A 17,750-nucleotide genomic window follows, 5' to 3' on the forward strand; every position below is an offset into this window, starting at 1 on the left:
TAGTCCTTTATTTAAATGCTTATATACACAAACACAAGAGTTTACTAGAGCAAAATAAAATATTTGTAAATGTATAAATACCGGATGTATGACTGAGCATATGCAAATTTAAAGCGCACTTCTGCGAGAAACTCTTTAGGCATGTTGTGCACTGGAAAGGTCTATGACCTATAAAAATCACACAAAAATAAATTATAATTAGCTAATATACAATAATTTCTAGATTATTATTTTTAATTCAGCAGAGGAAGAGTTTTAAATGAACACTTAATTTTTTCTTACGAAAATATTGAAATGAAGTTTTAAGGAAAATATGAAAAAATCCTTTTGCCAATGAAGGTTGATTGTGATAAAAATTATATGAGTATTCTTTCTTGAATTCAATAGATTGTGCGACCATTTTAAGGTGAAAGTATTTTCCAATGGTTGTTGTTTCATTGATTGGTTGATGTTCATTAATATGCTCCGGAGGGATGCTAACTGTTGATTATTTTTGCCGCGTTGTGATTGTTTCCATTCAACAACGAATAGTAGCTTTATGAGTATATTAAGTAAAGAATCGGATACAGTTAACTCCATTGGAATATATTGTCACCTTCAAAATTTTGTTCCATATAACATTATTGTATTAAACTTCAAAAAATTGACCTTAATTTTCTTATGTGAATGAATATTTAGAAAAATAAAACAACCACACATTTTCTGATTCATTTATGTTGTATAATACACAAAAGAAGTTATTTCAGAATATTATCAGTAAGACTGACACTCGTGCTGGTCTTGATTAATTATTTTCAAACAAATACTATTCAACGTCATTTTAGGTAAATTCAATGCAACGAAACCGTTCGCGTTATTGATTTTTTATCAATTTTTCATTTAAATGATTTGTATAAACAATCCTTTTGTAATAGTATTGTAGTTACAACAATACACTTAAACCGAACCAGCGGGAAGTTTTGAACTTTTAGACGATAAAGTATTTTTAGATGGAAAATTCCGATTGGTAAGTTTTTCTATGTAATCAAATTGATAGTGGGATTGGTGAGTTTTTTTGTATTTTTCATAACTTTAGCGATAAATAAAAAAACTACATTCCAGGACTACGTTTCTAACGACTAGGCTCCACCCCAGCCTTTTTTTTTAAAAAAACTTTGTTTGTTTCCCAGGAATAGATTTTATCGAATTTTGCACGCTATCTGCGATGATGATCCCGCCCCAAACCATAATGACCGATACAAATCAAAAAGTTACAAAGTCAAAAAGATTTCAGAACCGGTCGACAGTTGCTGCAGCAAATACTATGCTCCTGAAGTAAATATTCCAGCTGTGAGAAGAAAAGTGGTATGGTTTGCAGTGTTCCAGGGAGCAAAAAGAAGTCAGTGTTTTACCGTAAAACATATGGTGTGCAAAAAACCACGATGAAAAACCGTTTTTCTTTGTAATAATTTTCAATTCGCTTTTATTTATGTACTTATCGGATTGGGTCATACTATACGGCGATTTGAAGACGACAATCTGTGCTACAAGTATCTCTTTGACAATGTTGTGATCGTACGTTTCAGTCTCAAGTTATAGCGTGTCAAAGATGGAGTCCACCAAGCAAGAAATTCCTCATATTTTACGTTTTTACTACCTTTACTGCCACACGAGTTGACGCAAAAAAATCTCTTGGACTGAATCAACGCCTGCGATGCACTGTTGAAACGGAACGAATTCGACCCATTTTTGAAGCGGCGACAACATCAAGCGAAAAAGATCGTGGTGGCGAGCCTGCACAAACCATCCAAGCCTGAATGGACGGCCAGGAAGGTTTTGTTGTGTTTGGTGGGATTGGAAGTTGCCTTCTAAATGGCAACAAGTTTACGAACTAAATGGCGCATATTTGACTTAAATCGGATAATTCTAAGCATGTTAAATAAAGCATCAGATTTCGATCACAAATACGACATTTCTTTTCCCCCAACCCAATATTTATTTTTTTCCACTTTCTGAAATACAGTTTTTGTTTAAATAAAGCAAATTGTAATTAAAAGAGAAAGATCCTTCTTTTTAGCGGTGTTGATTGTTTTTCTAAGCTGTGGAGGGGTTTCGTTCATCATCATCATCAGCGGCGCAACAATCGACATCCGGTCTACGCCTGCCTTAGTAAGGAACTCCAGACACTCCGGTTTCGCCCCAAGGTCCACCAATTCGATATCCCTAAAAGCTGTATGGCGTCCTAATCTACGCCATGGCTCCATCTCAGGAAGGGTCTCCCTCGTCTTTTTTTCTACCATGATATTATCCTTATAGACTCTCTGGAGTGGATCATCATCATCCATACGGATTAAGTGACCCGCCCACCGTAACCTGTTGCGCTGGATTTTACCAACAATCAGGCGGTCGTGGTATCGCACATAGATTTCTTCGTTATGTAGGCTACGGAATAGCCCATCTTCATGTAGGGGGCCAAACATTCTTCGGAGGATTCTTCTCTCGAACGCAGCCAAGAGTTTGCAATTTTTCTTGCTAAGAACCCAGGTCTCCGAGGAATACATAAGCACTGGTAAGATCACTGTCTTGTACAGTAAGAGCTTTGACCCTATGGTGAGACGTTTTGAGTAAAACAGTTTTGGTAACATAAAATAGGCTCTGTTGGCAGTCAAAAACCGTGCGCGGATTTTATCATCATACCTGTTATCGGTTGTGATTTTCGACCGTAGATAGGAGAAATTTTCAATGGTCTCAAAGTTGCAGTCTCCTATCTTTATTGTTTTCGTTTGGCCAGTGCGATTCGAAGCTGTTTGTTCTTTGCCACCATGGACTTGGTCTTGCATTCATTAGCCCGAGATCTCGCGCCGCCTGCTCGATCTGGATGAAAGGTAGATTGCACATCTCGGGTTGTACTTCCCATATTGTCAATATCGTCAGCGTAGGCCAGGAGTTGGGTGAACTTGAAGTGGATGGTGCCTCTTACATTGACATTTCCATCGCGAATCACTTTCTCCAGAGCCAGGTTGAAGAGTACGCATGATAAGGCGTTGTTGATCTCGAATGGTCTCGAGAGTGATCCTGCTGCTCTTATCTGGCCTCGCACATTGGTCACGGTTAGCCTCAGTCTTACCAATTTCGTCGGGATACTGAATTATCTCATGGCCGTGTACAGTTTTACGCTGGCAATGCTATCATAGGCGGCCTTAGAGTCGATGAACAGATGGTGTAACTGATGGCCATATTCCAGGAGTTTTTTGATCGCTTGCCGCAGAGAGAAAATCTAATCTGTTGCGGATTGCCTCGAGTGAAGCCTCTTTGATATGGGCCAATGTTGTGTTGGCGTATGGGGCTATCCGGCCTAGCAGGATACCTCTATAAACGCCGCACTGCGTGATATCCCCCTTTTTATATATGGAACAGATAATGCCATGTTGCCAGTCGGCAGGTAGTAAGGAAAGTGTCTGCACTATCTGCCCTCTCTCCTACTTTGCTGCCTAGCAGCATCCAAAGGAGGGGGGGGGGAGTTGTTTCGAGTTATTTTTTCATAAATACCCGATACATCATTATGCACTTAAGAAACATAGGTATGTTGATTTTTCATAGCCTATCTTAATTTAACAGCAATCAGGACTCTGAAAGAGATTTACACATCTGCTTCGAAGAATTTCCATGATAAATTCGATGAATCTTCTTCACCCCTAAACAACGACAGCGTCAAACAGAGTGAAATATTCAAATCTATGCACATTCCAAACATTCCAAACAACGAAAAAGAAAAAATATTTTTAAGCATCTGAAACCCAATTATAAATTATGAAAGATAAAATTGTGTCCCATCTTACTTTGGCAGAACCAGTAAGTTTTTACTCATCTTTAGATTATTTCTAAAAATCATATTATGGATTTCTACATTTAATTACTCATATATACTGTAGCAAATCATTTAAACATCATGAAATATGTTATGTGATGTGATGTGTCATTTGAATTCTAATTACGCTTTTATAAATAATATTATAATAAATAAGTGAATGTTTATCGGGAAGATTGCATTCACGATAAATGAACACCAATAAGGAGTATTCATGTAAGCAAGCGAGATAATAAAACCAATTTCATTCATTTTAAGGTAAATGCTAATATATTGCCTTTTTTATAAGAAAAGTTTTGAGCAATTTTATTAACCACTTAAACCTTTTCCTTCTTAGCTGGGAACTTATAAACGGACTTTCTATGAAACGGTAAACCAGCACGATTGTTTCTTCTCTGATATTTCAAATGCATTTGAAATGTAACTTTAAAATTAAAGAATCTCATTTCAATGACTCATAAAAATATTCCATAGAATCTAATTTGTATCATAAATTATTGATATTGCATTGCAATTTCGAAACTGACCTGTATGAATTCTTTTGTGTATATTTAATGTGGACCTCTGTGAGAACCTTTTCGAACAAATTTCGCATTCAAAAGGACGCTCTCCGGTATGCGTACGCTGATGTATATCGAGATATGGCTTCCTGCAGAACGCGGCCGGGCATAAAGCGCATTGAAATGGTCGAATCCCTACTGTACTCATATAAATACAAAATTCATTTTTGTTTTACTTGTCACCATAAAAATGTTAGAATTCCAAATTTCAGTAAAGCAAATAGTAAACAAATTCAAGAAAAGAAAATAAATCATTAAGGCAGAACACTTTAAATTTCAATAAAAGCATATTTTCTGGATATTGCAAACAATGAACATATATTTGGTTTTATGATAGAAAATTCCGCTTCTACTAACCTGTGTGTATAGTTTTATGTATATTTAGTGAAGACTTTTGCGTGAATCTCTTCAGACAGACATCACATTCAAAAGGCCGCTCACCCGTATGAGTTCGCATATGAATATCAAGATAGGGCTTTCGGGAAAATGCTGCCGGACATTGTTCACACTGGAATGGTCGTTCCTGAACTGAAATTTTAAGAAAAGATTCTTGTTTCTTAGGAGCATCGAACTGAGATAAGAAAAAATAGGCGAAACAGGTCATCCTAAACTTGAAGATGTAAGATAGCCGGTAAAATTGTGTTAATATATGTTTGCAAAAAAAAAATATAAGGTATGTTGGTTGTTTACGTTTCTAGTTATGCATGGACACTGTAATGTAATTATTTTCGGGAATAAAACTAGAAAAAAATGTAATCGATAACTTCAAATTAAAATTGAAAATGGATCGGAAAATTCCATTGGTAAATCACTAACCCGTATGAATTCTCTTATGTATATTCAATGTAGATTTTTGCGTAAATCTTTTCAAACAAACATCACATTCGAATGGTCTCTCGCCTGTATGAATTCTCATATGGATATCAAGATATGGTTTCCGACAGAATGCAGCACTGCATTGCGTGCACTGGAACGGTTTGTGCATGCTCCAATAACCTGGAACAAGTAATAAACAGCGGTCGGTTAGATTGAAAAAAATAAAAAGTTCAACGACATTTTTTCTTATTAATACAATGAACAAAGGAATAAAAATAATTCGTTGAAAATTTTAGCAACAATTTCACAAAAAGAAATGTTCGACAACAGTGAAAGACACATTGAATAACAAACCAATGTACTTCGCCTAGTTTAAAAGAAAATTATTTTTCCTTTTTTGGCATGTACACAACATTGATATGAAGAAATCCGGAAAATTTTTGAAAATTAATAAACGTCCAAAAAACTTTTTTGAATCATTACAAATGGAGAAAATACAAAATAACACACATAGAAAAACATGCATGAATGTGACGAACGTGTAATTTTGAAGAGTTCGAAGAGTATAAGTTACTTGCTATGACCGCTGTTTAAAACTTTGAATAGAAATGAAAGCTTTGGTGCAAACACAAATCATTCCAGGAGAAATTTATATTCCTTTTTCTGGTTTGGCAAATTTTATATATTAAATGTTTCTCAACTTTTCCGAGAACGATTCAATCAAAGCATAAATATCAGTAATTACAGAGAAGTTGAAAAAACAACACACTCGATTTAAACTTTTCAATTTGATAGAATTTTTTCCAAAGATTAATGCTACTTCACATGAATATCCCATTTTGCAGAGGAAATGAAACTTTAATTTAACATATTTATATTAACCGCAGAACCCTCTAGAAGGAGAATTTTTATATTTTTATGAAATCGACAACTAAGCAGAAGTTTATTACATACTTTGAAATAACTTCTTTCAACTATAAAAACAAGTAATACTGAAATGATGTTATTCAGAAGTAATCAAATAGGTGCGATATGAAAGTTGGCTGCTTTATAAACCTGGGTAACTATTTAAATTAAATTCTGTAAGCAGCTCTCGGCATTTGGAAAGGAATAAGTTCGCGATGGGAGTGTTCGTGGAGATTGAACGGGCGTTTGATTGTGCGCCTTTCCAGAAGCTCTGTGTGCATGGTGTTGATCATGTGTGATCTATGCTATATTAACGGAGAGATTGCTGTGTGCTGCAGAGGGTGTTGATCCCTACCAACAATGGCAGCGACGAAAGGCTTCTCCCAAAGTGGTGTGCTATCGCAACTTCTATAGAGTTTATCTCATTCGCTACTATGCAAATTGCGAAAAATGCTAATACACACTCAAACTTATGTGGATAACATGGCTATGCTAGCTGTTGGACGAGATTTCGAAACGGTGTGTAGAAATACACAATGCGCCGTTGATTTGATTGATAATTGGTGCCTCAGGCATGCACTTTCAATAAATTCAAATAAAACCGCAAAGGTATTATTTACATAAGGAGGGAAACTGGATAGTATTTGCCTTTCAGAGATAAGAGGTACCATCCTTTAACTCTCCAAAGAAGTGAAATATCTGGGAGTTGTTCTAGACAAGAATGTTCTTTAGAACAAATATGTAGAGATAAAGATGAAACGAGCTCTCACGGCTTATGGGCTCTGTAGGCGGACCTTTGCCTCTACATGGGGACTTAGGCCTCAGCTAGTAATATATATACGTTGCTATTATTAGGCCGATGTTCGCCTAAGTGGAAAGGGTTAAGGTAAAACTAACGCCTTTTCAACGTAAACTAGTAAAGAACTGTGCGTCTGGATATTACCGTTGCCATGAGCACGATATCCGGCGCAGCTCTAAATGCATTACTCAATTTGCAGCTCTTGTATTTATCTATTCAGAAGACTGCAATGAGAGCAACTCATAAACTAATGGCTCAAAAACAGAACAGAATTCTGGATCATCCATTTCGAATAAAAACGAAAAGTGGGCTTTTCCTTTTAGGGCACTTTTCACGCTCAGAGCGTAATTAGTAGTGTTTTTGAAATTGTTATTTCTCAGAAATGAAATAACATATTGATTTACAACTTATTAAGTTTTTTTTATAAGAAGATAAAGAATGGAATCAAAATAAAACAAGTATTAAAATTGATCTAACAGTTCTTGAGAAAAATGTGTTTTCGAAATAAACGCATACAGAGTTTCAGAAGATGTTTGCAACCATTCAGAGTGTAAAAACTTATTAAGTTTGTAGACAGGTCTAGAGAATAAAAGAAAAAAGAATCAATCAAATCGGATAAGTTGGCAAACAATCTCAAAAAGTATCCGGAAGAACGTGATGTCACAAATACATTTCATATGAAAAATATGATGCTTTGTGCTTTCTTGTTAGTAATAACTTGTATGAAATTTTCTGACTTGCCTTTCCAAACAAACAATTTTCAAAAAAAAAAAAAAAAAAAAAATTGCAAATTTTGACTTAAAACTTTAAGGGGTGGTTCTTGAGACTATATTCTATTGTATTAGTAAATAAAAAAATGGAGAAAAGAAGCTGACTCCAAAGTCCCCTTAGACAACATGCAGTCTTTCAGGCTCAAGTGTATGCGATTCTAAGGGCAGGAACCTGGGTGAATGCGCGTCGCGATCTGTAGCGAAAGTCAAGCTGCATTGCGGACGTTGGGCAGTTCTTTGATCACTTCAAAAATCGTTCAGGAACGTAGAAACCGTTTGAACTCCGTTTCTAGATTCAATGCGGTGCAACTACTCTCGGTATCCGATCATTTCTCTCCATACCGCAATGTAGAGGGAATTCGGATGCCCTGTAGTCTTGCATGGCTCCGAGTGCTGCACGATTATCAAAGACAAGAAACACGATAATAATGAAGATTTGTGTTGGTTTTGCGGCGTAACGTATATGATCACGTTAGAAAGTAGGGCATTTGTGGTTGATAAGGGGTTGCATTGATCGTGGACTAATTGCGAGAGAGAGGTCTTCGATGGCTTGATCAAGTTATTGGCGCTAAAGAGAACTCATTAGTTAAAATTGATCTGAACATCCAAGTCAATGGAAATAACTGATGATACACTAGATGTTGATTTGAAGGCCTTTGGCTAAGCCTTTGACCGAAAAAAACCGAATCAGGTCTAGACAAGTCAACTCCATTATCGAACGGGACAAAGGCTAAGGAAGAAGACACATGATATACTCTGATCTTCGATATATGCACTTTCAAATTGAAAGTCTTTGGTATTTCAACTCTTTTTAGAGCCAAATGATAGCAAAGTACGAATTGATATAAACTTCTGAAGGCTTTCACGAAGAATAATTAGTATTATCCTACAAACCAAAATGGAGAGAAGAAAAAACACCAAAGCTGCAATTACAGTGGAGATTTGTTTCGGCTTGCAAAGTCAATCAATGATGTGTATCAAAAACAACGGATCGAAGATCAAAGCAACCTACCTAGAGACGCTAGTCTCTTTCAAAACATTAAAAAGTTAGCGACAATTGTGTATGCGGGATAAAAAGTTTAGCCGGTGAATAGCATAACAAAGATTATAAATGACGCTTTTTGAGATTTGAAGTACAGACTATTAACGAAGACATCTTATGCTGTAAGAGTAGAGTGAATATTTAGTTGCCAAATTAAATCATACATCATCATTTGATTTCCGATTTCATTTTGGTTTAAACAGAAAAATGAATCAAGGTATAAAATCGTAATATTTATAACTAACTGAATTTTAAAATTAAAGTTGTTGTTAATATTGAGTTATCTAGCACTTTTTACATTTGACCAACCGAAAGATACTAAAAACCATGTCCCAAACCAAAACAAAGACGCTAATCAGACAAAACGCGGCATTAAATGACAACTTCGAACAAGTCGATAGTTTCGTGTACTTAGACACAACTTTTACCAAGAACAACAACGAAATACATGAAATCAACAGGCGAATCATGCTTGCCAACAAACTTGATTACGCCAATTCTGTGTTACGGCAGCAAGACGTGGACGATAGGCCAGACCGAAGAGCAAAAAAACATGTTTTCGGATGTTGAGCCCTCAGGAGAATCCTAGGCCCAGAGAAGGTGAACGATGGATGACGAATAAGATATAACAGCAAGTTGTACCTATTAGGTACCTAGGATTTTATTTTAATACGCCTATACTGATATTTCGGGAATTACTAAAGGAGGGTGGTTTTCGAAATATCAGCATATTTCCACTAATTTACTCGCTAGAACACCATACTTAGATGCAAATTGAGACTATTTGATATAAATATTTTGTCCTTTTCATGTCGTTAGCACATAAAATTGCTTTTCGGATCATGGGTCTCTTGCTACAATAGCTAGTAGTCAGACCGGAAATTGTCAAATCTCGGAAGGCAACTGAGAAATTTTCAGTCAAGTCAACAGTGGCTCAACTTTCACAGAGTTTAAAAAGTTCAGGCGTGTCATACGCGCAAACTGCTAAGAAATCCCTTCTCAAAGCAGCGAATCAAGCGAACGCCAGAATTGGTTGAAGCATTCGCTTCTGCGCTCAGCACTGGGCAACGTCAACTTGGTGCAACTAAACTTTTTCTTTAATATATGGAGTTAATTTATGTCACATTTAATTCCGTGTCCCACCGCACAATTGTTAATCTATATTCTGAAGATTTTGGAGAGTCACCTTAAAAGCAGATATCACGTAAGTTTCGCAGGATATAACATTATTCGGAACGACAACAATTCTAGCTTTGCCCTGCTAGTCCGAAAAGACTACCTTTTTGGGGAAGTCGCCATCGAAAATCTGCAAATTTCTTCCGCTATGGCAGCAGTAGATAAAACTACCGTGGCTAGACAGATCTTGGTAGTCTCCGGCTACTTCAAATGCGCAACTGAGTCATCACCTGGAAGTCTTGGGCAATCTCCAGTTAAAGTGAAAATGCCTTCTTTTCTGTGGGGATTTTAACTCCTGGGCGACAAGGCAGTCAATGTAAACGACAAAACCCTCCTAAAATCGATCCACGACCGTTTTTAGCTCACTAACATTGAGATCGTTTTCTCACATACACCGACAGACTGAATAGCCAGTCTATCCCAGCTTGCTTCCTGTTGTCTGATAAAGCCAAATAAAGTTTTCAGGTAAAATCCTGTAAAACATCACCAGGTCTGTCTGATCTTGCAGTTGAACTCCAAGTTTCCTTGCCTCCTTAACTGCAAAAGCGAGTCGTGACGACTATTAGATCCTTCGCTCACACAGACGTCGCTTTCCGAACATTCCAATAAGTTAGTGACCTTTTCGGTACGAACACCGGAATCAGATTAATGGATTCGCAATATTTTCTGAGCCTTTCACAACCAACCACCTTGACAAACATCCTCAACGGTAAAAAGTCAGCCAGAACAAATGAGATTACCAATTTCATCATCAAAAATTTTCTCATAATCTCCTTGAAATTCCTTCAATATTTTTAATAACTGCGTTAACAAAGGTTAATTTCCATCTACTTGGAAAGTAGTAAAAATCATTGCAATCCAAAACAAAGGAATCTCCTCCGGGCCAAACAATTTTAGATCCATTTACCTGCTTTTCAAAACTTTTTGAGACTGACGTTGTAAACACGGAACACAACATGCACTGAGCTACAATAATAAACCAACTGTACTGTGGACATTCGCATCTAGAAAAGGCTTTTGACCATGTGAGTAAACGGACTTATATACAAATTAATCTAAAACAACTTCCCCATCCCGATTATCAGAATTGCCATTAGCTTCTTCGCCAGTAACATCAGGAGTACCGCAAGGATCTATTTCAGGCCCTACCTTATTATAACGTTTTCACAACTGACGTGCCTATTCCTGAGACTGACACTGACATTACCCAATATGCAAATGTCACCATTACCTTCGCGTCAAACCTCCTTCCCTAGAAGGCCAAAAAAAGCAATAGAAAAATATTTGGTACTTTACTGCAAATACTCCCGCCAATGAGGCGAAAACGTGTACTTTCGGGAGAGAATCTAGATACTTAGGTTCTAGAAGTAAACGTAATAAACGATTGGAAATTAAAATCGGAAACACGAACTCCTCAAGTTTAATCAACACCTGGAGCTCGCTATCAGTAAGACACGCTGTTAGTAAGATCTACTATCTTCTTCGGATGAAAATGGGCCAAACTGATTCTCTACTCTCCCTGATAGGACCCATTATCTGTTATGACGCACATACGAGGCGAGCAAAATTGAAATCACTTCGAGAATGTCTTCAATTTAATGGAAAGCTTTTCGAGAAAACGGAAGGCCACCCAAATTCTGTAATTCGGAAACTTTACCAATAGGGTAGCACATCCCCTTTGGCTTTATTTCTTAGGCCCTCCAAACTGTGAGTAATAACCTAAAACCCTTCACCCTTTCCCTCTCGTTGAGGGAGGGAGCAACTGGCTCTTGAATTATCGATATCTGAAAATAAATACATCGGGGTTGTCTCTAATCAGAAAAACAATCTGTTCGTTTCATTGAAACACTTAAGACAACCGAAAAGCTCACAAACAAACCTTCTAAATAGTAGTTTTTTAAGTAAAATAAAAGATATCTGGCACTTTTAATGCGAGCACCTTTTTTTAAATAAAGCAATGTTTGGAAACTAAAAAATGTCGAGATTGATGTATGTATACGAAATACACATTAAAGTAGATTAACATAGAACGTCGGGTAGGCCAAAAGATAGCTAAGGTCAACTTAAGGCATGAATGAGCTATCAATGCTTGCATTTATCCTCCATTGTGTTTTGGCAAATAGTACTAGGGTGGCGCACCGGCTATGCTAGGAGAGTGGATTCCATTGCATCGCGTAGCCTATTAAATTTAGAGCTTTCAAGTAACTATGGCCGTCACTTTCCATGTGCTGCGCTCATATAGAAGTAGAGAGATAATTGCCGAAGAGCTTCAAATTTAGTGCTACATTTGCAGAACAGCGAAGGAAAAAAACAGATGATGGAAATTATTCTGTTCAAAAACTAAACTTGATCAAATTCTCCGCCCTTTTACATTTCAGGTACTTTTTCTATATCTAGAGGGATTATTTATTTTGGTTGCTTTTATAGTGTCGCTATTGTGAATGAAAAACGGGTCAGTACTCAATTCGGAAAATGATACCATGCATATTTCCTGACCAAACTTGAAAAGGTAAGAAATAGATGGTTCCACAGGTAAGAAAAGGCCTTGGCGTGAGAGAGCTTTAACAGCAGAGGGCCAGTAGATGGAGAGATATTCAATGTCACCGAAAAAGCATGGAGGATGTGAAAATGAATTACGATGAAGTGCCTAAAGAGGTTAATCCAAAAGTTTCCTTCTAAAATAGTCTCATAAAATTAAGGTGAGACTCGACAACTTGAAAAAGAAGTGATGCAAAGGAGTATTCTAAGGAAGTTGGAACTAAAATGAATTAAATGCGATTGGGTCAGCATATTTCTTCACTTTTTTTTCGGCTATGTGAAACCTTCAGTGACGGTTCCTTTTCATGGATACCACTAAGTTTTTCGATCTACTAAAAAAATGAACGCAGAATTGTTGAGGCAATTATGTAAATTGGTCTGTTGAATTCTACTATTAAACAGTATGGCAACAACAATAGAGATTGGGTTCTTTCTAATTATGGGAGCTGAATTTTGGAATGAGAAAATGGATTCTGTAGAATGCGTTGGCCATCTTAGTCACCAGATGTCTACTAAAATTAGGAGGCAGCCAATCAAAAGATGATTGAAACTAGGTAGGAGACGTCAAAATATTGGATTCAACCAGATTTTGAAATGTACCACATGTAACCCAGACCGTAACAAAAACAATGCTTCCGAATTTCAATGTACTACTGAATTTATCATTGCTACAATACAGAGTTTAGCAGCTGTTATGTTACAGGAAGACAACATACTATACACTTTTCTTAATACTTTCTGCGAATTCATGAATTAAAACTTTGAAATCTGTATAATACATGCATAGTTCTTTGCATTGTTAACTTCTTTGTGATTCTACTTCACTTTCTCTCTATATTTTATTTCAGTCATTACTTCGAGTGTATTGTTTATGATTTTTCTTTAGTTTCTAAATATTAATAAAATTTAGCATTATCATATTGATAAATATGAACAAGCGGAACATTAAAAGGTATACAAAATGTACATAATATAAACAACAAAATTGAAAAGAAGTCGAACACGAAAGTAAAATGTAATAAACTTAACAAAGTTATAAATATGCATATTCTTATGTGATTTGAACGAAACGAACCCGTATGAATTCGTGAATGCAACGTTAAAGCGCACTTCTGTGTAAAAGTCTTCAAACAGATGTCACACTGGAACGGTCGTTCGCCTAACAAATTTGTTTGATTGATTTTATTGACCAGGTTTTTATTGATCAAATTATTAATTGTTATAGTAGTAACTATCCTAGTTTATTCTGGAAATGCTTTTTTTCTTTTTTTTACATCTATATTTAATAATGCTAGAAATTAAGAAATTGAAAGAAAATAAATATATTTCGCACACTCGTACAAAACCACACTATATGCTTAGAGGAAAACCTAGTGTCACTTAAAACAAGCAAATCAGGAAGTATTTACCCACCTGTGTGTATTCTTTTGTGTGTATTTAGAGATGATTTCTGGCTGAATCGCTTCAGACATAAATCACACTGGAAGGGCCGTTCGCCTGTGTGCGTTCTCATATGAACTTCCAAATATGGTTTTCGACAAAAAGCAGCTTCACAAACCTTAGAAAATAAACACATGTAATTCCAATAGAATATTTTATGATGGCATTAATATTTTTCAAAAGAAATCAGAAGGAACTATGAAAAAGTAATCATTCAACCAAGGAGGATACTTTAATTGTACGGATTCAAATAAAATAAAGTATTACCGTGCATTGAAATGGTTTTGTCCCTGAATGTAGCTTCATATGAACGTAGTAGCTACTGGCAGAAGATAACATCTTTCCACACACTTTACATGCTTGCGGCTTGCTCCTTGAACTGCTAGTGGTGCTGTTCGTAGTTGGCTGAGTCGAGATACTAATTGGAATTCCATGGGAATTTGTTTGAATATCTTGCTTTGTACCATCGGATACTGTGGACAATGATGTACTGGACTGTTGGGCCTGGAGGAAGTTAGAAAGATTCATTAGAGTTGAAATTAAAGTAGACCAAGCCTTTTAAGATAAGGGAAAAGTCAACATCATAAAAGCATGTGCTTTCATCACCGCTCATTATCACCAAGGTTTTTTTTAGTTCGATAGCTATCTATCAGAATCCAGCCGAATTAAATTGAAGAAAAAAAACATTTTTAAAGTGCACACTGCATGACATTCATTGTTATGAGATGATGACATTCATTGTCATGAGATGATGTCTGGACCAATTTAAAAATATGGGGTTCGCTAACATTGGATAACGTTGAATTTGTTGTTTTGTATGACTTAAGGGGGTCATCCCGTGCGAAGGCGTTTTTTTTTTGCTTTTTCCAGAATTTTTTTTTGTAAAAACTGAATAAAGGTACAAATACGAATTTTTCAGCATATATTTAATAATAGCTTGAGCATGCATAGTAATTTTTTTCAGCTCGTTAACACACTTCGTTATTGAAATACAGAACAACTTATACACCTATATCCAAAAAAAAGTGTTTTACTGCTGCCACGATAGATGGGGGAAAAAATGTAAACGGCATTTTAACCTGCGAACTTAACCACAGTCCACAAATTAGGATTATTAAAAAATGTTGAAAGGTAAATTTTCTTTTTTGCCGTGTTAAACTTTTTTTTTAAATTTTGGCGTTTTTCAAGGCTTCTTTAATGTATAAAAAAAACTACCGAATGAATCGCAATTATCTTAGTTTGCGTACCTTAGAAATATGTTCTAAATAAGTCGTGAATATTTCAAAGAATTTCTTTGGATAAATTTTCACCTATGGTGGCAGCAGATTTTCAACATGCCGTTTCGAGAAAAACGCATTTGTAAAAGTAAAATGTGATTTTTAACCATAAAACCTTAACTGACTATTAATCTGCTATACCTAGCCCATAAACCTTAGGTTTGCCAATATATTCTACACTTTGCCAATATATTCTACACTATACACTAATTGATGCCAAAAAAAAACGATTCTTCGAATCCGACATACGGGATGACCATCTTAAAATCAATTAGGAAGATCTTTTTAATCTAGAAAATGAAATATAGAAATTGAGAAGTACTGAATAAATTAACCGGAAAATAAGCAAAACAAACGAATTAATATCTCTGCAACAGATGAAAAGGAAAAAAAATTAAATTTACTACTGAGAAAAAAAAACGATTTATAAGTTGGAAGAACTACACAAAACGAGATTGGAGGAAACGTAAGTATCGGATAAAAACCCGAAAATTCATTTCTTGATAAGATGCGCCAAAGAATGAAAGAAAATAGTTGACGATATCAATGGAGCGATTGATTATTATCGAGATAAATCTAAAGAAATTTATATCGAATTGGTTCTATAACGAGAAATATTTGCGACCAGTTAATGTGTACTGACGGCAGCGGGAAGATAACCTTCATAGAAATTGCAGGTTTGTCACTCGGGTGTTTATTTGGCAATAAATATAACTGATGGCAATAAGCATGAATGTAGTCACTACTACATAAATAAGGTTAGGAAATCCTTACCAAAACTATGAAACTATAACTATGAAATATTTGGAATAGCGACCGGACACACCATAATCATCTGAAGATATTTGACGATGATGGTTTAAGCTAGTAGCACAGTGTGATCAAAAATCGACTAATAACAGTAACGAAAATGTACTGTTAAAATCTCAGATTGAAATTCAAAATATTGCTGAAGTTATAACGCAGCATCCTTCTCCAATTGCCCCTTCTAGAGAGTAGCTTTGATCTTATATCGTTATAGTTAACTGACTAAAGTCTAGGCATTATGTAAAAGTAGATTCTGTTAGAAAATAAGAATTAAACACAATATACGAGAAAACGCGTTTTATTCGAAACCATATTTTCAAAGCGAAGCATTCACAAAAAAATACTAAACCGATTCAGTTGAAATTTACTATAATACTATACAAATATTTTTCAATTGTTTAACATAAAAAAAACGAATTCATCATTTGATTATTTTTAAAAAATATTCACATATTGTTAAACATTTTTTTTGTGAATATCAACAGAATCTGCCCGGCGCTTTTGGGGTTTTCCCACCGCTCTTCGTCCTTCTGTTCTCCCTTCGAATACACTTTTAGGGTATTCGAGTGTCGCCCACACGATGAACGCAGTTTGATTAATTTTGAGACTTCACGATCGTCAGATATTTGGTAAAACTCATTTAGCTTCTATTATTCTCCTCAGGACCCCTCTCGAACGTATTGACCAATTTTTCACAACTTTGTGTTTCACTCCCGTAGCATAGCACAGGTCTTATTATCATTTTGTACACGGAGCTGTATGTAGCTGGCTCTTAAAAGCGGCAGGACCGAGTAGGCTCTGTTTGCGAGCTGAATTCGGCGTTTTATTTAGTCAACTTCATTTCAGTTGTACACGTGCACAAGTATATAGAGTTGTCTACGTTTTCTAATTTGAACTCGCCAATCCTTATATTTTTCCTGGTGGGTGTTATTTTTCTAGTTTGCCTCATAATGTTCGCCCTTTTTCATTAATTTGTAGACCAACTTCGTTTGATGCTTTGCCAAGGTTTATTAAATTCTCCTTTATATCGTTCGAATTCGACGATTTGGCAAGACTTATAAGGCAGCGTGCCTTTGTGTCCACAGACAACTTTCGTATAACCTACTCCAGTGCCAAATTGAACAGTAGTGGTGACAGCCCACCTCTTTGCTTTAATCCCAAGTCACGCATTAGTTTACAGTACATTCGGTGACTCCGAATATATGCAGAAAGAACCGGTCGCAAAAAATGGGAATAAATAATAGAAGTAAAATTACAAAATAAACTGAATCTTTTACGTCATCGAAAAACCAACTTATAAAGTGTAGTAATATTCGAACACGATTTTTTTTACCTTATAGACGATCACTTCTTCAGTGGCTGATTATTAGATCAGTATTCTCATTTCGATCCAATACGTCGAATCTTTTGATTCGCCGTACATAATAATGTTGGACTAGTTCTTTGATTGCCTAATCCTTTATGAGCAGAGGATCCGTTGATTTCAGGCATAAGTTTTGATCCTACAAATGATGACATATAAATTCTCGCAGACAGTTCTGTCTGAAGTATAGTGGCATGTTTACCAATAGCTAGCCGCAAGTCGTGCTTTCAATTCAGACTATGTATCTCTGCCCCTGTTCCATCTTCTGGTTTAGAACTTATCGTGCGCCATAGTGTCTGGTTTCTCAGATGCCTTGGGTAGGTAGGTAGGTATCAGTGGCCGCTCCGAGGAGCCCAATTAGCGCATTGGTGCGTCGTTTTGATGCCACAAACTCCTAAGACCGTGACTG

At 36.0% G+C, this 17,750-nt stretch overlaps 1 protein-coding gene across 4 annotated transcripts in view; it reads right to left on the reverse strand.

Moving 5' to 3' along the window:
- Positions 1–17,750, reverse strand: part of LOC119653790 (zinc finger protein 2 homolog) — an 82,708-nt gene that overhangs the window by 7,803 nt on the left and 57,155 nt on the right. For 2 of the 4 annotated variants that reach the window (XM_038058795.1, XM_038058793.1), the window contains exons 4-10: positions 14,162–14,398; positions 13,868–14,012; positions 13,530–13,613; positions 5,224–5,403; positions 4,765–4,935; positions 4,375–4,545; positions 82–168 (exon numbers count right to left, since the gene is read on the reverse strand). In XM_038058795.1, coding sequence (XP_037914723.1) covers positions 82–168; positions 4,375–4,545; positions 4,765–4,935; positions 5,224–5,403; positions 13,530–13,613; positions 13,868–14,012; positions 14,162–14,398 — 1,075 coding nt within the window. The remainder of the gene's footprint in view (positions 1–81; positions 169–4,374; positions 4,546–4,764; positions 4,936–5,223; positions 5,404–13,529; positions 13,614–13,867; positions 14,013–14,161; positions 14,399–17,750) is intronic. The other 2 variants (XM_038058797.1, XM_038058796.1) reach the window with 1 other exon arrangement.

This window comes from Hermetia illucens, chromosome 4 (genome assembly GCF_905115235.1).
Source record: "Hermetia illucens chromosome 4, iHerIll2.2.curated.20191125, whole genome shotgun sequence".
In the NCBI taxonomy this organism is placed as follows: Eukaryota; Metazoa; Arthropoda; class Insecta; order Diptera; family Stratiomyidae; genus Hermetia; species Hermetia illucens.